General features: G+C 42.5%; 1 protein-coding gene across 1 annotated transcript in view; it reads left to right on the top strand.

Moving 5' to 3' along the window:
• The first annotated feature begins 3,691 nt into the window (after window positions 1-3,691).
• LOC142971624 (titin-like) overlaps window positions 3,692-26,351 on the top strand; it is a 169,941-nt gene continuing 147,281 nt past the window's right edge. Inside the window, exons 1-28 of the mRNA XM_076112202.1 lie at window positions 3,692-3,782; window positions 4,940-5,143; window positions 5,768-6,055; window positions 6,391-6,476; window positions 6,566-6,786; window positions 7,957-8,194; window positions 10,763-11,011; window positions 11,563-11,661; window positions 12,396-12,617; window positions 13,181-13,243; window positions 13,334-13,592; window positions 13,793-13,862; window positions 14,008-14,217; window positions 14,669-14,811; window positions 14,983-15,128; window positions 17,213-17,440; window positions 17,538-17,779; window positions 17,860-18,092; window positions 19,245-19,409; window positions 19,505-19,673; window positions 20,156-21,852; window positions 21,943-22,221; window positions 22,616-22,882; window positions 23,269-23,541; window positions 23,627-23,890; window positions 24,597-24,857; window positions 24,942-25,202; window positions 26,013-26,276. Coding sequence (XP_075968317.1) covers window positions 3,692-3,782; window positions 4,940-5,143; window positions 5,768-6,055; window positions 6,391-6,476; window positions 6,566-6,786; window positions 7,957-8,194; window positions 10,763-11,011; window positions 11,563-11,661; window positions 12,396-12,617; window positions 13,181-13,243; window positions 13,334-13,592; window positions 13,793-13,862; window positions 14,008-14,217; window positions 14,669-14,811; window positions 14,983-15,128; window positions 17,213-17,440; window positions 17,538-17,779; window positions 17,860-18,092; window positions 19,245-19,409; window positions 19,505-19,673; window positions 20,156-21,852; window positions 21,943-22,221; window positions 22,616-22,882; window positions 23,269-23,541; window positions 23,627-23,890; window positions 24,597-24,857; window positions 24,942-25,202; window positions 26,013-26,276 — 7,192 coding nt within the window. The remainder of the gene's footprint in view (window positions 3,783-4,939; window positions 5,144-5,767; window positions 6,056-6,390; window positions 6,477-6,565; window positions 6,787-7,956; window positions 8,195-10,762; window positions 11,012-11,562; window positions 11,662-12,395; window positions 12,618-13,180; window positions 13,244-13,333; window positions 13,593-13,792; window positions 13,863-14,007; window positions 14,218-14,668; window positions 14,812-14,982; window positions 15,129-17,212; window positions 17,441-17,537; window positions 17,780-17,859; window positions 18,093-19,244; window positions 19,410-19,504; window positions 19,674-20,155; window positions 21,853-21,942; window positions 22,222-22,615; window positions 22,883-23,268; window positions 23,542-23,626; window positions 23,891-24,596; window positions 24,858-24,941; window positions 25,203-26,012; window positions 26,277-26,351) is intronic.

The raw sequence follows: 26,351 nt of genomic DNA, 5'->3' as shown, positions 1-26,351 counted from the left end.
CGTCCAATCACAGATCAGTAACACTGATGACATCACTAGTTAAGTCATTTTGTTTCCAAAACACATAAAAATGTTTTTTTAAATGTAAATGTTTACAGAGAAAAACACTTTACATAAATAATGAATAACACATAATACCGTAATAATAATCTGACAGTAAAAGTACTCTGATGTAGTAAAACCATAGAAGAAAACCTCGGATCAGTTCATTATATGAACCAAATGTGTGTTTGTTGTTGTATATTTGATCTTTTCTTTTTTATTATTTCCCACTGTTATTAGTTATTAAATATTAATATCATTAAATATTACATTATTACAATATTATCATAATAATAATACACAAAATAGTCAATATTAATAATGATACAATATTATAATAATTGATTGTTCAGCCTGTTAATGAGAAAAATGTATTTCAAAATAAAAGTCTTTAAATAAAGTCCTAAAGACACTGAATCAGTTAGAAGAAGGTTGAAGATACGAGCTTCTATAGTACTACAGTACCTGAAGTACTGCAGTACTTTACTATATGCAGTACTTTACTATATGCAGTACAGTACTATACGCAGTACTTTACTATACGCAGTACTTTACTATATGCAGTATTTTACTATACGCAGTACTTTACTATATGCAGTATTTTACTATACGCAGTACTTTACTATATGCAGTACTTTACTATATGCAGTACTTTACTATACGCAGTACAGTACTATATGCAGTACAGTACTATACGCAGTACTTTGCTATATGCAGTACTTTGCTATACGCAGTACTTTATTATACGCAGTACTTTGCTATACGCAGTACTTTGCTATATGCAGTACTTTACTATACGCAGTACTTTGCTATACGCAGTACTTTGCTATATGCAGTACTTTACTATACGCAGTACTTTGCTATACGCAGTACTTTGCTATATGCAGTACTTTACTATACGCAGTATTTTACTATACGAGTTTTTGTGAAATAAAAGTCTTTTGGATCTTTGGAGATTAAAAGTGTGCCTTCAAATCTACAAAAACAATATAAATGATTTTTCATTTGTTGATAAAGAAGTCGTAAAGAAGTCGTAAAGAAGTCGTAAGGAAGTCGAGACATTTGTGTTTATTTCCTCCTCAAACATTCGGCTTCCCTCACAAACATGAAATCAAGTTTATTTATTTAAGATTTGAGACGGAGCGACACTTTATTCAAATAACTTTATCGTCAACAGACAAACGTCACTCTAAAGTACATAAAACACATCGTGACATAATAACACATCTGTAATAACTAAATGAACTGCAGCGCACTAAACCAGAAGAGATGTAAAAATGAGCCTTTTTTTATATCAAAGACATTGAATATTATAATGTATATGTATATTCTATTCTAGTATACGTTATATAATATATGATATATATTATTATATTCTTCAGTGGTCTGAGCAGCTGGTGAAAGGAGGCCAGCTGAAGCTAAATGTGGCTCCTGAGCTGAGGGGTCACAGGGAGTCCTGGTCTATACTGAGGTCTCAGGAGGGTCCTGGTCTATACCGAGGTCTCAGGAGGGTCCTGATATTTAATAAGTACTTTGAATTGTTTCGTTCCATCAGGTCAGAAATCAGTTTAAACACTTTGATATGAAAACTTTTATCGGCTGTTTGATTTATTTTCATTCAGACTTCTTCTTCTTCTTCTTCTTCCTCTTCTCGGGGTGACAGGGACTCAGTGGTAGAGTAATGTTGTGCTTCAATCAGAGGGTCGGTGGTTCCATCCCCGGCTCCACTAGTCGTCCACGTTGACGTGTCATTGGGCTGTTCCTGCGGTGTGTGAATGTTAGAAGGTTGATGACATGTAGACTTGAAGAGCTTTGAGTGGTGGAAAGACTAGAAAAGAGAAATACAAGAACATTTATCATTTCATTCAGTTTTTTCCTTCCTCTACTTCTTCTTCACGTCGTCTCGTTTCTGTTCATAATGTTGTTTTTTCTCTGCAATCTTTTCATACTTTTAGGTTTTGTTGTTGCAAAAGCTTTGATTGATTAAAACGGATGAATTCGATGGTAATAGTTAGAAATGACTGCTTCTGTTAATATGAGAGAATATTCTTGACTTAGATTAGTTTGTATTGAGGAGCTCATTGTGTTGTCTGAACTCTACTGATCATTTAAACTGAGTTCTTATCTTCTGATGACTAACATGCAGCTGACCTCCAGCTGCTGCCATCCCTCAGCATCATCTGCCCTCCAACAGGCTCCGCCCCCTCACATTTATAGCCCCGGTCTCTTTTTTCTGTAACTAAAACCTTCAGAGACACTCAGCACATTTTCATCCAGCTCATGTTAAATCTGTACGACAAAAAAAACTCCACACAATGATGGTTATAGATTCTATAACTTACTGATATTTCAGAGTCATAGTCGGGGTTATAGATTCTATAACTTACCGATATTTCAGAGTCATAGTTGGGGTTATAGATTCTATAATTTACTGATATTTCAGAGTCATAGTCGGGGTTATAGATTATATAATTTACTGATATTTCAGAGTCATGGTCGGGGTTATAGATTATATAATTTACTGATATTTCAGAGTCATAGTTGGGGTTATAGATTATATAATTTACTGATATTTCAGAGTCATAGTCGGGGTTATAGATTATATAATTTACTGATATTTCAGAGTCATAGTTGGGGTTATAGATTATATAATTTACTGATATTTCAGAGTCATAGTTGGGGTTATAGATTATATAATTTACTGATATTTCAGAGTCATAGTTGGGGTTATAGATTATATAATTTACTGATATTCCAGAGTAATAGTTGGGGTTATAGATTATATAATTTACTGATATTTCAGAGTCATAGTCGGGGTTATAGATTATATAATTTGCTGATATTTCAGAGTCATAGTCGGAGTTATAGATTATATAATTTACTGATATTTTAGAGTCATAGTCGGGGTTATAGATTATATAATTTACTGATATTTCAGTCATAGTCGGGGTTATAGATTATATAATTTACTGATATTTTAGAGTCATAGTCGGGGTTATAGATTATATAATTTACTGATATTTCAGTAATAGTTGGGGTTATAGATTATATAATTTACTGATATTTCAGAGTCATAGTTGGGGTTATAGATTATATAATTTACTGATATTTCAGAGTCATAGTTGGGGTTATAGATTATATAACTAACTGATATTTCAGAGTCATAGTTGGGGTTATAGATTATATAATTTACTGATATTTCAGTCATAGTCGGGGTTATAGATTCTATAACTTACTGATATTTCAGAGTCATAGTCGGGGTTATAAATTCTATAACTTACTGATATTTCAGAGTCATAGTCGGGGTTATAGATTCTATAACTTACTGATATTTCAGAGTCATAGTTGGTGTTGTTAACTGCTGATGTTAATTGAATGAACAGTGTTTGTCACAGTTGGTTCTTGGCGTTTGAACATTAAGTCATCTCTTAGAGAGATGAATTGTGGGACAACAATGTGTTCTGTGTTTCAGAAACTGAAAGAAAGACAACAGGAAGTTATTCTGATCAGATTCGTCAGTTTAACACACATCCACACTGTGATGTGTCGGTCAGACTGAAGACTTTGATTTCATGAATGTTTTGAAGCTGCTGATTGATGAATAATTGGAACACCTTTCTTTCTGTTTGTCTGCAGGATGACCTCCAACATGTCAACACAGGCGCCGACGTTCACGCAGCCGCTGCAGAGCGTCGTGGCACTAGAGGGTAGTGCCGCGACGTTCGAGGCTCAAGTTAGTGGTAAGAAAGCTTTCTGTTCATTCTGGTTCAACACAAACTCTCATTTTGTTTATCGTGTCTGAGAAAACTGTTCTGCATTTTTATTCTTTAAATTTGTCCAAAACAAAGTTCAACAATAACTAATAGTAGTCCAGAATGTGTCATGATCATGAAACCTCAACGTTCATAAAGATATGACTTCAATTTCTCCTCATAGTGAAATATCCCCTGAGCCTGTGACATGGAGTCTGAATTACCTGTATACAGGTGACAACCAGTCAGCCAATGAGATTGATTCACTAACGGCAACTGTTTACGTTGAGAACAAAGTCAATGAAACATTTCCAATAGTGGTCCAAAGACTGTAACAGAGAATTTGTTAATCATGTAAATCATGTTTACTTCACTTCCTGATCGTTGAGCATCATCATCAGTTTTTAAGATCTATTTTATCTCTTCAGGATGCGACTCACTTTATTTTGAAGGAAATCAACTTTTTGCTTCAGGAAGAAAAATCGGTCATTGTTTCATCATCTTTATTATTTGTCAAAGTCACATCATTGTCTTGTGTGAAGGCATTTAAGTGTTTTTCGGGGGCTTTCATGGACCATCTGACATTAAATTGTAACTTTTACCAAAATAAAGGCAACACGACAATAAACTATTTTTTGATATAATTGTCATATTTGGAGAAAAATAATATGAAGAATTCAAACTATCGACTTTAACTATTTACTCACATTTCTATCCAGAGACTTCTTAAATATTTTACGAAAATCTCTCATTTGTGACTGTCTTTAACCAGGTTTAGAGATTTCTTTTACGTTGGAATCTAAACTCAATAATCATTTTTGATCCCAAAATCGAAATTTGACATATTTCTTTTTTTTGTTTTTCATTTTTCTTCCATCAAATTCTTACTTAAATGTAATTTTTTGTTCTAAGATTCAAACTTTAATCTAATCTTTTATCTCTTTAATGTTGTTGTTAAAAATCTAAGTTTATTCTCACATTCCTTAATCCTGAGAATAATCATGTAAAAAATCAAATGATATTTTGTACTTCAAGTCTTTGACTAGAAGTTAACTGGAACCATCATCAGGTCACCTGCTCAGTGTTCTGGAGGTCTGGTGGTTGTTGTTCTCTGACAGCAGGTCTGGTTCTTCTCTCCTCTGCAGGTTCTCCGGTTCCTGAGGTGAGCTGGTTTCGTGATGGTCAGGTTCTTTCCGCTGCGGCTTTGCCCGGCATTCAGATCTCGTTCAGCGACGGCCGCGCTGTTCTGAGGATCCCTGCCGTGACCGCCGCACACAGCGGAAGGTTTTCTGTCAGAGCCACCAACGGAGCTGGACAAGCCACGAGCACCGCTGAACTCCTCGTTACAGGTGAGAGCTCAGGTATAAGAGAAGAAGACTTCAGTTCAAAAGTATTTTGGCCATCCAGCGTTCGATCATGTATTTTGTTCAGTTTTTAGGGGAAATAGAGCTGCATGTCATCAGCATAGGAACATTAAGGGATGTTATATTTTCTAATACACAGATGCCAGTAGAAGAGATTATAATGACAATGAAATAGGGCCTAAGATGGAGCCTTGGGATACACCACAGGAGACAATAGCAGCAAAACATCTTGGCTTCATGAGTCAAAATACCGTATTAAGTACATAAAGTTTTGACTCCGTATTGTGGTGCATCCTGAAACCTGACTGAATCCGTTCAGATTTGTTTAAATTGAGTCCACTACATGCAGTCTTCTATTGTACTTTCATTTAAATACTCCATAATTGTATTGTATTGTATGCTAATGTCTGCCACTTAGTTCCAGACTGAAATGTCTCAATTATTGGATGGATTGTGATTCAGTATTAGTGAAGTGCTTTGAAAGTACACATTTATAAATAACAGTGTTCCATTTGATAAGTACTGGTTGATGTCTGAGACTAGACACAATATCATGAATCTGGTTTTTGAGCTTCACTTTAAATCAATAATAATATTTTTACCCTCCAGCTGAGACGGCGCCCCCTAACTTCCTCCAGAGGCTGCAGAGCTCCACTGTGAGACAAGGCAGCCGGGTGAAGCTGGACGTTCGAGTCTCCGGCATCCCGCCGCCCGCCGTGAAGTTCTACCGAGAGGGAGCCGAGATCCAGAGCTCGGCCGACTTCAGGATTCTCCAGGAGGGAGAGCTGTACAGTCTGCTGATCGCCGAGGCTTTCCCCGAGGATTCTGGGACATATTCTGTGACCGCCTCCAACAGCAGTGGACGAGCCACCTCCACCTGTGAGCTGCTGGTTCAGGGTGAGGCCTTTTTAAAGTCTCTACTATATATAAAACAGTCTAGCTTCGTTAAAAGAGGAAAAATCCCAAAGCTTATTTTTTAGTGTGTGATGCATCTTCCAGTCCCCTGATATTAAAGTCATATATATATGATAATAAATCTATAAATTAAGTGAAATACTTGAAAAACATTTCAGTTTAAATTTGAATCAGTGTGATGAAACATGAAATTGAGTTGTGCATTTGTGGTTTTTGGATACTGTGAACATGTTAACATAATGATGTTGAGATAATACTGCAATCATTATTTCAGTCTAGTCCTTTAATCCCACTGAACTAAACGTGTGTGTGTTCAGGTGAAGAGGCCGTCCCAGCAAAGAAAACGAAGACTGTGATTTCAACCTCTCAGATTTCACAGACCCGTCAGACCAGAGTGGAAAAGGTACGAAAGAATCCACAAATATGATTTTATTCTAGTTCATAATATTTTAATGTAATTTAACCTCCTCTCTCTCTGTGGTCCATCCTCAGAGGATGGAGGCCAGTTTCCAGGCCACCGCCATGATGGAGATGCAGGTGGAGGGAGCCGAGCTGACTCAGCTGCTGGCTCACAAGACTCCACCCAGAGTTCCTCCCAAACCCATGTCCAAGTCCCCGACTCAGTCCTTGATGGTCGCCAAGGTGACCGGAGGACGCCATCAGTCGCCGTCACCCGTCAGACACGTGAAGGCACCAACGCCGACACCCGGCAGGTGGGTGGAGCCTCAAGTTGTTCCTTTTATCAGGATGGACAGAAGTGCAATAGATGTCAACATAACAGAGTTATAACACATTCAATGCATATGACATAAATTTGTCATATAATGAGAGTAGTGTAAATTATGACAACTAATAGTAACAGCAGCAGTGGATATAGTAGAATAATAATGATTATAAAAGCAGTAATAGTAACAGAAATGTGACTAATAATAATAATAATAGTATCAGTGGGTGTCAGCAGGACCATGGTCCAGGTAAAACCATGATCCATCCTACGATAGGCTCCCATCCTACTTTTGAAGACTCTAGGAAACTCAATTAACCCCGCATTTAGGGATCGTAGGTCTCTAGTAGGATAATATGGTACTATAAGCTCCTTAAGATATGATGGTGCTCTCTAGTAGGATAATACGGTACTATAAGCTCTATAAGCAGCACTGGGAGCAGCAGGTCACCGGGGTCAAAGAGGTGAGGAGGGCTGAGTGGGGTCCATGCTGCCATCTGGTGGTCACTGAATCCAGGGATATGATGGTGCTCTCTAGTAGGGTAATACGGTACTATAAGCCCCTTAAGATATGATGGTGCTCTCTAGTAGGATAATACGGTACTATAAGCTCCTTAAGATATGATGGTGCTCTCTAGTAGGGTAATATGGTACTATAAGCTCTTTAAGATTTGATGGTGCTCTCTAGTAGGGTAATATGGTACTATAAACTCTTTAAGATATGATGGTGCTCTCTAGTAGGGTAATATGGTACTATAAGCTCTTTAAGATATGATGGTTTCTGACCAATCAGGGCTTTGTAGGTAAGTAAAAGGATTTAAAATTATATTCTAGATGTTCCAGGGAGCCAGTGCAGAGAAGCTAATACAAGAGTAATATGATCTCTTTTCTTAGTTCTTGTTAGTACACGAGCTGCAGCATTCTGAATCAGCTGGAGAGATTTAAGAGACTTATTAGAGCAGCCTGATAATAAGGAATCACAGTAATCTAGTCTAGAGGTAACAAATGCATGAACTCACTAACTAACTACGTAACAGCTTTTATTTGAGATCTTACAGTAAGAGATTTAGTGGTTGTAGTAAAGAGATTTAGGATCAGTGAGCGGGGCGATGATGTCCCCCCACAGGCCTGTAACCAGACCTCCATCCCCCATCTGCAGGCCTGCCTCTCCCTCTTCAAGACTCTCGGTCTCTTCCATCAGGCCGGTCAAATCCCCCATCACCGCCCGCAAGCTGGCAGCCGCCGCTGGCGACGTCCTGCCGCCCTGGAAGCAGGGAGACTTTGTGGCCGAGGCCAGCTACACCAGCATGACCAGCATGACCAGTAGGACCAGCAGCACCGTCACCCAGCTGGGCCAGGAGCAGCACTGGGAGCAGCAGGTCACCGGGGTCAAAGAGGTGAGGAGGGCTGAGTGGGGTCCATGCTGCCATCTGGTGGTCACTGAATCCAGGGAGCAATTTGAGAAACCTGGAGGACAGACGGTGTTCGTCGAGATTTTAAAAAATAGACACACAGAAAAATCACTGGTCGAAATGTTTGTTGTATAATATAAGTCACGTTTCTAAATTATTCTGAAAGTAAGGATGTGGAGTCTGGCTGAGAGGTGTCATGCTAAAAGCCTGTCAATGAAGTTCAATGGGTGGAGCTGCAGTTCCTCAACACACCACTAGATGGTGAATTCTGGAAATCTCTGACTGTTGAGGTTAATTTGAAAATCAGACTTCTCTCTACTAAAACTCTTAATGTGACATTTAAAAATTTAGTTTTTAGAAAGAGAAATAAAAGCAAAATATTTCTTCAAACCGTCGAGCTTCTTGTTGAACAAGTTGCTCCGGAGTGAGTGTTGAACTTTTGTTTTACTTGTTCCCAAATATGTGAGTGACACGACATAATGGCGTGTTTTGTATGTTTAATATCTGGTCCTGATGAGTCTTTGAGGGTTCTGTTTGTTCTGTTTCCGTCTCATTGTTTGAAATGTGACTAATTCTGTTTAGCTGGACAAGAAAACTACAAACGTCCATCATTTCATCAGTTGGACTGGATTTAAGGCTTTCACTCTCCATCAATCTATAATTAGTTTCCTATGATCTTATATGTTTGTAGTTGAATATCTCTGTACATCTTTGTTGGCCCCAGCTCTGCTCTGTTGATCTTCTTATCAATCTAAAGGTGAAGAAAGACCCTTAAAAGTCTGTCCCTACAACAGCTCCACATGTCTATGATCACATGTTCATAGGGTGAGTCTCACCATCACGTCACTCAGGTCTGTTTTTGACCATATTGTGTCGACCTCTTTGTCGTTCTTGGTTTGTGACACGTTTCTCTTTGACATTTTTGCTTTCTGGGCATTAAACAGCCAAATGAAGAGCAGAGTTGATCTTTTTGATTTGGTTATTAGCCTCAGACTGTTGAGATGGAGTCAGAGTCATCGGGAAAGCCTGATGACTCAAATGTAACTCTAGGATATACGCGGAGATACCATGTGACCTTAAGGTCCATCATTCGGACATGAAGTCATCTGGTTATGAGTTCAGCTTAAACCAGGAAGACCTGATGATGTCTTCAGTAGAAGAAGAAGGAGACACAAACAGATGAGATGTGTATGAGTCCATTGTCCATCTGTAGAGATCTCTCCTCCATCTTTATCCACAAAGAGTCTTCACCAAACAAAGAAACCTTCAGATTTCATAACCGGGACGTTTTGTCAGACAGTCCTTTGACTCTTATTCAGTCGAGTAGTGTCACTGTGATCTCAACCAAGATGTCCTCCTGGCCCTCCAGCAGCCGGAGAAGCAGGTAGCTCTTCATCATCACCAGTGAACACATCACCGATGCTCTGTTTTCTGTTTTCAACATTTTCAGCCTCTTTTTTTGAGTTTGGTTGCCACTTCACTTTCCTGCACCGTCAGCTCTTTTACTTCTGTTTAAACACTCGTCATATTTCTTGCATGTCAATCAGAAGACTAGTATGTGTTGTCTTCAACAGATGAGCCTCAATGTTTATGTGAGTACATTTACACACAAACACTAGTACTTTGTCCATGACGTCTCCAAACTCAGTTTAACAGTTTATTACCTAAACGACCCCACAAAGTGGACGTTGATCCAAAACCAGGATCAGTGTTTCAGCTTCAGAGTACAAAATAGAGGAGCAAGTTCTGATCCAGGTTTCAGTAACCAGGAAATAAAGTTTGCATGCGTATGTAAAAATGTAAACTGAAGTTCTGCTGTCTTTTACAGAGACAGGAGGACGTCAAGGGGTCAAATCTTTGAACACATTAGTAATTCATGTATTACGGTCCCTTGATTTGAGTAATTAAGGTTCTTGGATGAAATTCCCCTTAAAACCACCATTTGTGTTTTTTTTTGTATTTCTATTTGTGTACAGAAACAAACAAGCCCCACAAGATCCAACATGTCAATCAATGAGCTTCAGAGGAGGTGGGAGGAGTTTCTAGTTCCCGAGGAAACATTGTTCCAACAAATCAATATTCTGGAACACAATAGTCTGAAAAATGTCCCATTGTTCAAAAACACTCTCTTCCTGCAACAAGTAGAAGCACGTGGTTAATTATTATGCAGAATGACATCATCGGACATGACCCGCCCTACTCTGCCTCTGATTGGCTGACTCGGATGTTCCCTAATCGGTTTCCCTCATCATGCCTAAACCTCACCAACCCAACCAATGAAGACGGGAAGGTCAGAAGGTTCTCATGATATTTAGACATGTGCTTCTGTTTGTTGAGTGTATTTTCAGAACAATTAGAAATAAATTGGTCAGAAAAGACTGTTTCCCAAGAACCACTCTTGTTTTAAATTAAAATAGACTTCAGGACAAATGGAATGAGTTTGTGTTCTTTTGAGGGAACTAACTAAAACTAGATCCAGACCCCCATCCACCTGCCTGTCTCTGTCCTGCCATGGATGTCCTGATATCTATGTGCTGCTGGTTGTGTCTCCAGGCTGAGGGAGGGGAAAGAGCCGAGGCAGTGGCCAAAGTGTTGGCTGCCGTCGACCTGGCTCGCGTCCGTCAGCCGTTGCATGTGGAGGGCGGTGGAGCTGAAGAGGAGGAGGCTGTAGAAGCAGAGTTAAGCCAGCAGGCCGCCGCTGTCGATCAACAGTATCGAGCCGGCTGGACAACAACCAGAGCGCAGGCTGGTCAAACGCTTACTACTGCTCAGGGGTTCACACCTGAACCCACTCGGCCTCAGGTTAGCTCGGCCTCCAGAGCAAAGAAACAACACAATTACCAAGAGACTCAGAAATATCATCAGATGAACTCGGTCTGTTAACAGCCGTTTGGTTATCACCATCTTTTGAACTGGCAAACAATTTTTTAGACCTTTCAAAGTTTAAAGGAACTTCAGAAACAATCCCAACAGTTCTTATCAGACTTATTAAGAGTTCCTATGAAATATGCTTAACGCATTTACCTTCAGTAATTCACCTTCAGTAACGGTCATTAGGTACCCGTTAGAGTATTGAGACCCTTTACCAAGGTGATGGCTTGATTCTCATCCGAAATTCGTTGAGTCTCAAGGTTTGTTAGTTGTATTAACGCAGTACGTGAGACTGGACGGTGAACTAGTAGGAGAATTGATGTTGGCTTTGATGATTATTTGCCAGTGCTTTAAGATAATACTCTAAAATACTTCAATAATTACTCTTGATAACCGTGTGATTATTTGCAGCACTTATAGGACTAAAGTATTGTACATTTATATAAATGTAACGCTCCTGTGAACTGTGTTGGTTACTCCAGATTCAGAGAGCGACAGAAGACTCTGATCTCGCCTCGTCTCCAGTTCCACATTTCACAGTTTCTAAAGTTTCTGTCCCAAAACATGAGGCTAGCTCTGAGGTAAGAGAGGCAACACGAGGCAAGCAGTAGAGAATAACCTGCATGGAAAGAGTTTAACATTCGAATCATTTCAAATGAAACAAACAGTAACTGTGTTCCTGCTAACCTGTTAAATGAACCTTTGACTACAGAAATGAGGACTGAGAGATTTTATTTATTTTAGTGAGTGAAGCAATTATGAAAAACTCAACGTCCAGATTCATTTTAAATGTTTTTTTAAATAAACAAACCCCTTTAACGTAGATACGAACTTGATGGCTACATACATGCTAATGTGCTAACTGCTTGAGGCTAAAGCTAACAGGTCTCAGGTGGAGAGAAGAAATAAAGACAGCATTGGTCTTCTATTTCAGTGAAGCGCTAGTTTGTCGAAGTGTTACAGTTTAGTATAAAAACGAGACATTACAGTTGCTGTTGGGGGGGGGGGAGGGCTTTAGTCTTATTACTGCTTGCCTAAAATGCAAACTTGTTGTGAACCTTGGTGTAGAAGTGATGAAATAATAACGAAAAGAATCCACCCGTAACAATGCTTTTCTTCACATCCTTAATCAATAATCACAGTTCTGAACCCGCTTATTAATACGGCTTTAATAAAACTCCCTTCATTTGTACCTTAAATAAAACTAACGGTCTTTCAATTCCTTCCGATGCTGTGGTTTAACACAAACTTCTAAAACAAACCAACATGTGTTATTGACGATGGTGTGCCTGTTGCTCCTCTTTGGGTCGGTCAGGTTTCCATCGCCGGCTCGGCGATCGCCGCTCTGCAGAAAGAGTTCTCTTCATCCTCGGCTAGAAAGATCATCAAGACCGTCAAGTCTCCCAGTCCGTCTCGTACAACGGTCGAGACCCGAGAGACTCTGGAGGCCGTCCCTCCACCGTTCAAAGACCAATACCAGAGTCATTTAGTCTCTGAGTTACAGACGGGGGTGGTGTTTGAGGACTGGGGAGCCCAGGTTTGTAATCTAGTGTAGTGGGCTGGATCTGAACTGGACAAGAAAACCTGATGAGTAAATGAAGGTCAGATAACTTCTGTAGTCCAAACCGGTACTAAAGAATCCATGTTTTTCTTTGTTGTACTTTAGATTCCACTTTCATCACAAGAAATCTAAAATCTAAATTGCACTTTTAGTGCAATTTTCCTTCTCCCGAGAGCTTAAATCTCTTTATTTTTACTGGCCCTTTTGATTTAAGCACCACCCCAAATTTCTACAGGGGAATCTCCTCCAACCTTTAGTCTAGTTTTAAGTCAGGTTTTCTTGTTTTGTTAAAATCCAGGATTTAATATCTCTCTAATAAAAACATGCTCATCGACGCCACTGACAACCTCATTCTCACCTCTTGAGTGCATCCAGCCTTCCTCTCATTGATCCATCTGCTGTGTCGTCTTTTCTTATATGTTGGATGTTTATAACAAGTCTGAAGTCTTGTCCAGTGTGTGTTTGATTAGCTGTGTCGTGTCGTGGATTTTAGAAGTCGGTGTATTTTCGGTGCTAACCCATCCATGACCATTCGACAGGTGATGGAGGCAGCAGCTGTACCTTCTGCAGGAGGCGCTGTGATCCCGGCCACTCTGGTGTCGGTAAGTGGTCTAGTTTTCCCTCAAAACCCATTGAATATATTCATGCCCTTGTGGGAAAACATTTTCTAAAAGTTTTTGTTTTGTGTGCAGGGCTTGAAGAACACAAATGTGACGGAGGGCGAGTCGGTGACCCTGGAGTGCCAGATCAGTGGTCACCCGACTCCCGTCATCATGTGGTTCAGAGAGGACTACAAGATCGAGACCTCCATCGACTTCCAGATCAGCTATGTGAGCGGCTTCGCCCGGCTGATGATCCGCGAGGCATTCGCCGAAGACAGCGGACGCTTTACCTGCACCGCCACAAACGAGGCGGGAACCGTCAGCACCTCCTGCTACCTGCTCGTCCAGGGTCAGTACGAACAGGAGGAACATCAGTCACCAATAATCAACAGCTTGCATTCCATGTGACTTACTGTAAATAAGATGTTTTCAATGTCCCTCTAAATGTGCAGTCACCTCTTGAGACCATTGAGGTTTCTTTGTGGGGTCTCTTCTGTTTTCACGAGATTTCATCTTTATATAAAGATATTATTGTCTTTTTACCTCCAGTGTCCGAGGACATCGAGAGCAGAGAGGAGATCGCTGTCGTCACCGAACATGTTGAAACTGCTGAGAAGCTGTGAGTCAATCAAGCTCCTTTAAAGTTTGCATATATACAGTATATACGGGTTCAACATTAAGTCAAGAGAGGATGTTTTCAGCTTCTTTATTTTCTAACTGTTGTTAAGGACATTATTGATTCTAAAAGAACTTTGTATTTTCAGAGTAACCGAAGAAGCCAGAGAGGAGACCACGTCTCAGGTGAGCGTGACCGAGTCCGACACTGCGGCCGCCGCTTCCTTCTTCATCAAGTTACCAACCGTCCAGAAGCTGGTGGAAGGAGGAAGTGTTTTGTTTGAATGTCAAGTCGGGGGAAGCCCCAAACCTCACATCATCTGGAAGAAAAGCGGAATACCGCTCACTACCGGATACAGGTATGTAATATCTTTTCAAGGTTCCTAGAGGAAGATTCATGTGATTTATTTATTATTATCTATTCATGATTCTGCACATTTTTACTTTCTTGGGTTTGAATATTTAACTCAAGTTGACATGCAATATCCATTTTACAGTTAGACAGTGTGGAACAACATTATTCTAACCTTAAAGCTTCTTTTCGGGAATTGAAAGGGAAACAGTTTCTACACTAAAATAGTAGAAATACTATTCTCGTAACTTCTACTGTGATGGTCTTCCCTTCCTCTTCCTAACATTTCTTGAGCTTATTTTGCTGCTCGATCTGGGATTTTTTTTCTTGAGTGACCCTCGGGACAAAATGTGATAAATCATTTGATTGTTAACTGTAGTGCACTCTGCTGCCTCCAGTGGCCACTCACCATCATTGCATTGCCTCTAACGCGCTCTTTCTCCTGCGCGGTCCATCAGATACAAAGTCGCCTACAAGAAGGAGACTGGAGAATGCAAGTTAGAGATCTCCATGACCTTTGCCGATGACGCCGGAGAATACTCCGTCTTTGTCAAGAACCAGCTCGGAGAAGTCTCGGCCTCCGCCAGTCTGCTGGACGAAGGTACGTAAACATCTCCATCGACTTCACCATGTTAATGAAGTAAGACAGAAGGAGAAGAAGTCATGTCAGAACAGGAATCACAGATGACTTCTTCTCCTCTGATGTCAGGATGTATCAAAGATATAAGTTGTTTGAGCTCTCATGATATTAAATGCTTTGTTTTGCTAACAGATGAATACGAAGTCTACATGAAGAAACAGGAAGCAACCTTTAAGACTGAAATGACAGCCATGGTGCAGGAGCCCAAAGTGGGAGACGTTCCTCCCGTTGTCATTACGACCATGGAGCAGATGACCACCACCATTATCTCTGGACAGGTACGAGCATCATGAGCCAAAAGGTCAAAGTTGTATCAGTGGTGTCAGGGGCCAGCTAAGTCTTCTCTGCTGGCCTAAACAGAATCACAAAGTTATAGCTATTTTATAATCTAATAATTGTTCATAAATACACTACATGTATTATAATATTTTCCCCATTATCTTATTTTCTCAATGCACAGCTACTGTCTTCCTCAGTTGCTCTGCTTCCAGTGCAGCTTGTTTTAAGTAGAGCTTTTATCCAATCAGATCTCACCTCTGTGTCTCTAGGTAAGAACAGAGGCAGAGGCCTGCAGACTCACAAGTGCATCCATGTGCAGTTTAAGTGAATGGGGACGATATAGTTGATAGTCATAGTGTTCAACCAATCAGATCTTTAGTTTGACATGTTGGGCGTATTCTTTGACGTGCCACTGCTACCCAGGTAGCCTCCTAAGTACGTCTGCATTAACGTGCGCCGTGATTGGTCAGTGGGCCAGCGTGACTTTTGTCAAACAGAAAGCTAGCTAGCAGGTCTTAAACAGATTTGGGAGTTACTGACTTTGTTGCTAACAAAGAAAGGAGGATGGACTTTGTGTTTAAGTGAACAGGAGCTGTGGTCAGTGGACTGCTTTAGCGTTACTACTGTTCATTTGTCTATCGTGTCGTTTTTATGAAGAATATGAATAATATGAACGGCTCGTGCTCTAGCGCTGCAGTGTTGCTGGATTGATTTGTTGCTTTGTTGTCACATGAATATATGTGACTGGTTCTTGTGAGTTTGTTCTTGTCATTGTGTTTATTACATTGATTTGGACTATATGGACTATATATTTACCCTCGCAAGACTACTGGAGGGGTTCTGGGAGTTTGCCCAACCAGTCTACATGTGCTTTGTGGACTTGGAGAAGGCTTTCGACCGGGTCCCTCGGGGGTTCTTGTGGGGGGTGCTGCGGGAGTATGGGGTGCCGGACCCATTACAACGGGCGATCCGGTCTCTCTACGACTGCAGTAGGAGCTGTGTCCGCATTCTCGGTAATAAGTCAGACACGTTCCCGGTGGGTGTTGGCCTCCGCCAGGGCTGCCCTTTGTCTCCGGTCCTGTTCGTGACTTTCATGGACAGGATATCTAGGCGCAACCGGGGGGTGGAGAACGTCAGGTTCGGGGGTCTCGGGATCGCGTCTCTGCTGTTTGCAGATGATGTGGTCCTGTTAGTCTCCTCGGATCATGACCTCCAGCATTCACTGGGGCGGTTTGCAGCTGAGTGTGAAGCGGCGGGGATGAGAGTTAGCACCTCCAAATCTGAGGCCATGATGCTCTGCCGGAAACCGGTGGATTGCTCCCTCCAGGTGGGGACGGACCGTCTTGGTGAAGATGGAGCTGAGCCGGAAGGCAAAGCTCTCAATTTACCACTCGGTCTACGTTCCTACCCTCACGAGTGAGGGTAAGATGGAGCGGGAGATCGACAGACGGATCGGTGCGGCTGCAGCAGTAAAGCAGGCGCTGCACCGGACCGTCTTGGTGAAGAGGGAGCTGAGCCGGAAGGCAAAGCTCTCAATTTACCACTCGGTCTACGTTCCTACCCTCACCTATGGTCACGAACTCTGGGCCTCAGCTGTTTTTTGTTATTGTTCCGGGTTCAGAGGTCACAGTCCGTTGTCTCCTACGTGAGCGCCGTCCAACGAAAACATTATATTTCCCACAATTTAAGCTTCTGCATTTTCCAAATGCACCAGTATTATTCAAACGTATTGTTCAGTTCGTAAGCCTCGTACCGAATGGTTTAATACGAATATGTGTATTGTTACGCCCCTAGAAACAAATAACCGTAGCTGTGGCGTCATAATGAGGTTATTAGGAGATGCACGGCCCACCACTGAGTTGTAGCAATGATGGAATCACTTTCTAAACATGTGATCAAGGTTGCCTGCATCATTTACAATGTTTTCTTTTCATTCAAACACTTACTTGGCCGCTCTGACTTTGCCAATATTTAGATAACCTTCACCCTGATTGACCGTTAAAACAATGAAATTACTGCCATAGAACTCCCGAGTACCTGAGCAAGTCAAGTTCAAACATCTAACGTCTCATTTCATCTGCAGGAATTCCATCTTTCTGTCATTGAGCAGAGGATCATGCATGAGATTGAACTCTGCATTATGAAGATTACCTACAGAGAGATAGTGACAGAGGACGGAGAGTTGATGGTGACTGCTGACCCCACTGAGGCCGTACAGCCTGCCTTCGACACTCCTGTAAAAAACTACAGAATCATGGACGGGATGGGCGTCACTTTCCACTGCAAGATGGCTGGAATACCGCTCCCCAAGGTGCTGCATTTTTAAATAAATTGGGGTTAAAGATAGAAATTTGAATTAGACATGTGTATCCACAGTAGTCTGACAGTAACATTTTGTCTTCTCCTAGATTGCTTGGTACAAAGACGGCCAGCGCATCAGGCCCGGCGACCGTTACCAGATGGAGGTTCTTCAGGACGGACGAGCCAGCCTCCGTCTGCCCGTGGTGCTACCGGAGGATGAGGGCGTGTACACCGCCTTCGCCTCCAACATGAAGGGAAATGCCGTCAGCTCTGGGAAGCTCTACGTGGAGCCATCCGGAGCTGTGACCCCTCAGAGATACACGCCACAGCCAGCGATGCAGAGGATCAGGTGAGGATCACATGTCAGTCTGGAGGCTCCCCGGTGATTAACGATTGACCTCGATACTGACGACTCTGCTGCTTTCTCAGATCTACTTCTCCTCGTTCTCTGAGCCGCTCACCCGGACGTTCTTCCAGTCGTTCTCCCGGACGTTCTCCGGCCCGCCGACTCGACGAGACGGACGAGGCTCAGCTGGAAAGACTGTACAAGCCTGTGTTTGTCCTGAAACCTTCCTCATGTAAATGCTCCGAGGGGCAAACTGCCAGATTCGACCTGAAGGTCGTAGGCAGACCGATGCCCGACACATACTGGTTCCACAATGGTGAGTAAAAAACTAGTACTTCTTCATTAAAACCTCTTAAGCACGACGCCCCCGAATTTGGGGGCTATCGGGCTCAGCCCCCCTGAAAAAATTGTTCGGAAAATGGACTTATTGTTCGCCAATATTGTGGATTTGTACATTTTTTTTACCGGATTAAACAGCAACGTATGGGCAACACTATCATATAAGTCACTTCTTAAACACTTCAAACACAACTATAGACTACTAATATAAGCATCTAGAAAATGTGGCATAAAAGGACGAATTTCTGGCCAAAAATCTGGCCGATCTGTTTCCTGTTGAAGGGGGGTCAATCCACCATGGGCGAGCGGTCAGACTTTCGGCCAATGGAATTTTACGCTCGGGGATATGCGGCACTTCTTGCAACGTTACTCGCTGAAACTTCTGTCAATCAACACCCGCTTCGACACCCGCCTTCCTGAGACTCTGACGCGTCGAAGGTGGGCTCATTGACTGAAATCGACCGATGATAGGCTGAGCTACAGCGCCATACACACACATCAACTGAGAAAATCCTATGGATGAGAGCCAGAAACAGGCTCTGACAGCACCCTGGCTCTCAAAATGATTCTAAACAGCTGTATTTGGATGTATTGAATAATATGAGTGATAAAAAAAAGTGAAATATATAGTTATATAGTATATAAAAGTACAATGTAAGAGCTGCAACAGCTGGTTCCAGAATGACGACCTCGCGTGACCTCTCTGTACTAAAGCCTCTTATTCTTCACTTTATCCCAGCCAAACGTTATTCTCCGACTACTGATCGTACATACATAGGTTGTGCTATGATTTGGGAGAGTTTTTAGGCTGCCAGCTGCATTATTTCAAAAACACAATATCAATAAAAGTGCTTTTTTTTCTATTTGAGCTGTGTAATATCTTCATGCACTATAATAACCAGCAACATATACACAATATTTACCCATCTGAACAATCTCAAAGTGTTATCTGATTATAGCATCAAAAATTATTAAAATAGACCTTGTAGTTACTCTGGTCACTTTAGTATGGGTATGCCATTTTCGAGCAGAGGCCTACAAATAGGGCTCGAGCTTAATTAAATTAAAGTGTTCTTGCATGAGATTTGTTGTCCTCACAATAACCAATATCCGTACATCGCCTCCTCAGGACAACAAGTGGTTAGCGACTACACTCACAAGATAGTGGTCAAAGAGGACGGTGTCCAGTCCTTGATCATCGTACCGGCCTTGCCACAAGACTCTGGAGAGTGGACAGTCGTCGCTCAGAACAGAGCTGGACGGACTTCAGTCTCTGTAACTCTTACTGTTGATGGTACGACTGCAGCTCACTATGGACTTCCTGTTAACACTTATACTAATTAACATTTATTGACTTTAAGGTTCCAATTCATTTTCTTTCTTTTTCAGCTAAAGAAACCTTAGTGCGCCCTCAGTTCATTGAGAAGCTGAAGAACATCAGTGTAAAACAGGGTACTCTGGTCGAACTGGCTGTCAAAGCCATTGGAAACCCTCTGCCTGACATCGTCTGGCTGAAAAACAGTGATATTATCACCCCACACAAGCACCCACACATCAGGTATGTTTTCTATTGGCTGTGTTATCAGTATTTATAAATTGAGTTATTCAGTATTTTCATTTAAATGACATCCAATGTTTACAATCAATTTCCCTCATCCCTGTCTGGAACAATTCATCCAATAATTTGAACTTTGATTTCATATTTATTGATGTTTTTACTTTGATTACCTCAAAACTGACTCGTCAAGAAGCACAAATGAGCCGAGGTCAGAGGAGAAGCCGTGTTTTATACACCGGAGATTTTTCAGTTCGAGAGAACTGACGAGTTACACATTATCTTGTTCTGTCCTTGAACACTATGTACGACACATACAATCTCTCTGAGAGGTAAAACATAGGGTTTCTTCACACTTTCTGCCTGGTCACTATGATAAAGTCTGTAGTCAGCTGAGTCATTGAAAGATATCTCACAACGTCTGAGAATATAGAATATATAAGATCTGAAAATGCTAAAGATATTCTGATGAATCCATCTTCCAGGGTTGAAGGAACGAGAGGAGATGCCAAATTCCAGATTCCCTCAACAGCTGGCTCAGACAGCGCCTGGTACACAGCTACAGCCATCAACAAGGCCGGCAGAGACACCACTCGCTGCAGAGTCAACGTTGAGGTGGACTATATTGAACCTGAACCAGAGAGGAAGCTCATTATTCCCAAAGGAACCTACAAAGCCAAGGAGATCGCCCCTCCCGAGTTGGAGCCCCTTCATCTGCGATATGGTCAAGAGCAGTGGGAGGAGGGCGACCTTTACGACAAAGAGAAGCAACAGAAACCACAGTTCAAGAAGAAGCTGACTTCCATCAGAATGAAGCGTTTTGGTCCGGCTCACTTTGAGTGCAGACTGACCCCTATCGGTGACCCCAACATGATGGTGGAGTGGCTGCACGACGGCAAACCCCTGGAAGCTGCTAACAGGTTGCGCATGGTCAATGAATTCGGCTACTGCAGTCTCGACTATGAATCTGCTTACGCCAGAGACAGCGGCGTCGTCACCTGCAGAGCCACGAACAAGTACGGAGTCGACCAAAACTCGGCCACCCTGGTCGTCAAGGACGAAAAGGGTCTTGTTGAGGAGACTCAGCTCCCTGAAGGCAGGAAAGGAGCACACCGAATCGAAGAGATTGAACGCATGGCTCATGAGGGAGGACCCTACGGAGTCACTGCTGAGAAAGATACTGACAAAATGAAACCTGAGATCGTCCTCCTTCCTGAACCAGCCAGAGTGCTGGAGGGCGACACAGCACGATTCCGCTGCAGAGTGACCGGTTATCCATTACCCAAGGTTAACTGGTATCTCAACGGACAACTGATCCGCAAGAGCAAGAGATACAGACTTCGTTACGATGGTATTTACTACTTGGAGATCACTGAAATCAAATCCTATGATTCTGGAGAGGTCAAATTAGTAGCTGACAACAACCTGGGCTCAGCCGAGCACATCGTGAAGCTGGAGATTCAACAGAAAGAGGATTTCAGAACTCATCTGCGCCGTGCCCCAGAGGGTAAGGCAGCCGAGGCCGCACCTGAACCTGGAAAAGTACAATTCGAGGTAGTGAAGGCTGAGAAACCTGCAGACGACTCTCAGCTAAAAGAGGTGGTCAAGCTGAAGAAGGCTCACAGAATCGTCCATGAGAAATCCACGGAGGAATCGGACGAGCTAAGGGGCAAGTTCAAGCGCAGGACAGAGGAAGGCTATTACGAGTCCATCACTGCCGTGGAGCTTAAGTCACGTAAGAAGGACGAGTCCTACGAGGATCTCCTGAAGAAAACGAAGGAGGATCTGCTTCACCGCGCCATGGCGAAGGAGGAGGCTGAGAAGAAGATGGAAGAGGAGCGCCGCAAGGTCACAGCTAAAGCTCTGAAACCAGAAAGGGTCAAGCTCTCAGCCAGCATGGAAGCTCCCAAGATCATGGAGCGTATCACCAGCCAGACAGTCGCACAGGGTGACGAAGTCAAGTTCAGAGTCAGAGTCGTCGGCAGACCAGAACCTGAGTGCCAGTGGTTCAAAAATGGTGTTCTGCTTGAGAAGTCTGATCGTATTAACTGGTACTGGCCTGAGGATCATGTGTGTGAACTGGTGATCAGAGACGTCATAGCCGAGGATTCTGCCAGTGTCATGGTTAAAGCTTCCAGCACTGCCGGAGAGACTTCCAGCCATGCTTTCCTGCTGGTGCAAGGTAACAGCTCTGGACTTTCTACAACATCCATGTAAATTCTACATTTGAATTGTGCATTTTGTAACAAAGAGTTTGTTGTTATTCTTGCAGCCAAGACAGTCATCTCCTTCACGCAGAAGCTGGAGGACGTCGACGCAAATGAGAAGGACACCATGGCGACCTTTGAGTGTGAAACCAATGAGCCTTTTGTCAAGGTCAAATGGCTGAAGAATAACGTGGAGATCTTCTCCGGAGACAAATACAGAATGCACTCTGACAGAAAGGTTCACTTCCTGTCTGTGCTGGTGATTGACATGAGGGACGACGCAGAATTCAGCTGCATGGTGGTGGACGAGGACATCAGCACAACCGCCAAGCTCAAAGTGGAAGGTATATGTATACCTCAACATTCACTTCTACTTCACAGATGATGGACACATACACCCACATGTAACTACACAGCTGAACACTGGCTCCTAGTTTTGAATTGGTCCTGAGGTTTAGACACATAAAACTTTAAAAATAAACTTCATCTTGTTAACCTCTGGTTTATGCAGGAAATGGTATAAAATCTTGTATACAGCCACACCATGCACACATCATACAAGAGAAACAGCGTTGATACATAATCATGCAGGGAAACTGTAATGAACTTGATCTGCTCCCTGATGCATTTGCTCAGGTTGGATGTGACTTAACATGGATTTCCACCGTCACTGTGTCCTGGTGCATGATGGACTTTTCACTTTTCACTGATGTACCATCTGTATTATGTCATCAACAGGAGCTCCGCTGGAGATCGTGAAGCAGCTCGAGAGCACAGAGGTTCCTGAGACGTACTCTGGAGAGTTTGAGTGCGTCGTGTCCCGCGAGGATGCTGAAGGCAGCTGGTTCCTCGGAGAAAAGCTGCTTTCTCCCAGCAGCAAATACGTCATGTCCTCCCGCCGTGGAAGACATTCCCTGTCAGTCAGAGACGTAAAGAAGGAGGACCAGGGAAAATATACCTTCAAAGTGGACAATTTCAAGACAAGTGCATCGCTGAAGATGAAATGTGAGTGATGGAAGTAACTTAAAGTTTGGAGCTTCTAGCTCGGTCAAAGCCCATCAATCTATCCAAAAATGAAATGAAACTTCTGGTCAGATTTCCATGAAATTTGGTGTCAGAATTCATGATTCCCAGAGGGTGACTCCAAGTAAGTTTTGTGACCTCTTGAACCTCTAGGAAAACCCTCAGGCCAAATTGTCCAGTTAAGAGTTTGGACATTTCATGTCTTTTCTTGTAGCATCACAATGTACCAAAATGGCTGAATCTTCATCATGTTGTTTTTTTCAATCCATCAATGTCATAGATTGCGGTGTCAGGAATACTGCAGTTCATAGGGTGCTCTTTTATTCTGCTTTTATCTGGTTCCTCACATGTTTGTCTTGATGTCTCAGTGCGTCCCGTAACCCTGATGCAGCCTCTGACTGATATGACCATCTGCGAGGGCGACATCGCTCAACTGGAGGTCAAGTTCTCCCAGGAGAATGTCGAAGGAACCTGGATGAAGAACGGACAGCCGGTCACGGCCTCGAGCCGCGTGCACATTGTTATCGACAAACAGATCCACAAACTTCTGATCGAAGACACCAACAAGGACGATGTTGGAATGTACTCCTTTGAGGTTCCCGCTCAGGCCATCTCAACCTCTGCAAAGCTGCTCATTCAGAGTAAGGCACCTTGGATGTCTTTTTTTTCTAAAGGACTTAGTGCTCCAAAATAAAATGTTACTAAAGATTTTATCTTGGGTTGCAGCCATTGGCGTCTTGATCCCACTGAAGGACACGAGCGCCGTTGAGGGCACCAAAGCGGTCATGGAGTGCAAGATCTCTGCTCAAGACGTCAGCTCGGTCAAATGGTTCCACAACGACAATCTGCTGACGCCCAGCGACCGAGTCCAGATGGTGGCAAAGGGAGCCAAGCAGCGTCTGGTCTTCAACAGGACCTTCGCTTCAGATGAAGGACAGTACAAACTAGTGGTCGGCCGAGCCGACACCAGCTGCAGATTTTCTGTTCAGAGTAAGTTATATTGTATAAGCATGTGTTACTACTTACAACTTACACACAGATTATACTTTTAGTGAGATGAGTAAATTAACAGAATCGTTCATCGCATCTTTCAATTAGTTTTATGTATAATAATTAAAAATCTGAATTTGTCATGAGGAATTATAGCACACCATTAATAAAGTGAGTAACACAAGAAGTCGTACTTCAAAAACTGATTTTCTGCTACATTCAAAAGACGCCAAAGAGAAGTGAGAGATTTGTTTAGATTGATGCCAAATTTAAAGGAATGGTAGTTAAAAAGTCTCTCAAATTGAAGTCCTAACTGGTAAACACAACAGAAGCTTTCGGTTTACTCGTGAAACCGATGTTCAATGTACCAGGAAATGAAATTCTAATATTTACTTTGCATCCTTAGAAAAATCTTTCCCAGTTTCTCTGCAGGATCCTGGGATCTTTAGCAGTGTAATATTGATATGTTCCCAGAGCCCAAAGAAGTCTAGAATAAGAAAGTTAGAATACAGGACATGATGCTGCTTGCAGAAACAGCTGATCTCACTCAAACAGCCCCATCTGCTGGACATTTTAATCATTACATTTTCTGTGAAAGAATCAAAAGACCCAAAACAAAAACTGATCTTTCTGATAAACGTTAATTATCATAAATGTGATACGTTGATCTTTAGTCAAACGGACTGACTCTTGTTCCGTCTTTCAGCTGTCCAGATCGTGAAACCGATTAACGACACGGAGTGCTCAGAGTCTGAGAACGTCACGTTTGACGTTGAGGTTTCACACCCCGGCATCGACGCCTTCTGGACCTTCAAGAGGCAGCCGATCAAAGCCGGCACAAAATACAAGACTGAGTCCAAGAACAAGCTCCACAGGCTGACCGTCATGAACGCAATGAAGGACGAGGAGGGCGAGTACATGTTCGCCGCCGGTGAGAAGATGTGCAGCGCTTCACTCACCGTATCAGGTAAGTCGGAATCTGTATTAAAGATGGCTTCCGTTGCCATTGGTCGAGCGTTAACTGACTGGAACTACCTCCTCCTGCCACCAGGTGGTGCCATCAAGAAGCCCTTGCATGATCTGGTGGTGGCCGACTCCCAGACCTCGGTGTTGGAGTGTGAGGTGGCGAATCCCTCCGCTGACGGCAAGTGGCTGAAAGATGGCCATCATGTGGAATTCAACGAGAACACGATGAGCGAGGTGAACGGCGCCGTCAGACGCCTCGTCATCGTGATCACCAAACCCACCGACGTCGGAGAGTACACCTACCAGGTGGCCACCTCCAGGACCTCAGCCACCCTGAGAGTGGAGGGTAGGTCCAGGTTTCATGAGGGACACAAACCAGACGTGACCTGTTTTAGTTTTTTATAAAGGAGCCATTAAAGGACAGGGTTTCATGTACTTAATAATATTTAATTATATATCCAGTTATGAAAGTTTGATCTCCATTAAATCTTATCGAGTGACATGATATCAAATATGCACACACATCAAATGAATCAGTTAAATCTGTGCTTGTTTTTTCCTGAAGTTGTATCATAGAAATAGAAATCTACTTTGAAAACAAACCCAGCTCACTCTCAAGATACATCAAACATTATTTGTCTTATTTGCATGATTTTGGAGTATTTTATAGGTGCATTTTTACTCTTTTGAGGAAAGGTCTTAGACACGTAGAGATGGTAGTGTAGCCGATGGTTTACGTTGCATCTATACTTTAGGATAATAATAAAATAATAAGCACGGGGCTCCGTATTCTGCGCCAAGACGGCAGCAACTTTATCCACTCCTCACACACTTCACCAGAACCTCTTTCCTCTCTCACTCCTTCCGTCTCATCCTCCACAATAAAAGCACCAAACACATACACAGGAACACTGCTTCCTAGAGAGCTCTTAACATAGTCAACATAATAGCTTACAGTAGGATGGCTAACAAGCTGATCTCCCAAGATGTTGGAGTATATCTTCAAAATGATTAAATGCAAATTAAGATTCATCTTCTTCAAATTTGGTCCAATATTTGGTAAATATCTCTCCATAGCAATGGCTGTTTACAGCTGATCACCCACTAACAGATGGAAATGACCAAACCCTAGACTAACAAGTGTTTGTCTCTATAGCTGTGAAGATCAAGAAGACCCTGAAGAACCTGAACGTGGTCCAGACTCAGGAGGCCGTGTTCAGCCTGGAGCTGACCCACGAGGACGTGAAGGGAGCGCAGTGGATCAAGAACGGCATTGAGCTGCAGTCCAGCGATAAATACGAGATCACAACCAAAGGCACGGTGCACGCCCTGAAAATCAAGAACTGCAGCACACACGACGAGTCTGTTTACTCATTCAAACTGGGAAAACTGTCAGCAAGCGCCAGGCTGAACGTTGAAAGTAAGAAACCACTGATTCTTTAACAAGTACAGGTCCAAAGAGAACAGATCATTTTAAACTGTAAAAATGTTTTTC

Source organism: Anarhichas minor, unplaced genomic scaffold, assembly GCF_050575085.1.
Source record: "Anarhichas minor isolate MPS153535 unplaced genomic scaffold, ASM5057508v1 ptg000048l, whole genome shotgun sequence".
NCBI classification, from domain to species: Eukaryota; Metazoa; Chordata; class Actinopteri; order Perciformes; family Anarhichadidae; genus Anarhichas; species Anarhichas minor.
Note: the sequence above shows the minus strand (reverse complement) of the source record. Positions and strands in the feature narration are given on the sequence as shown.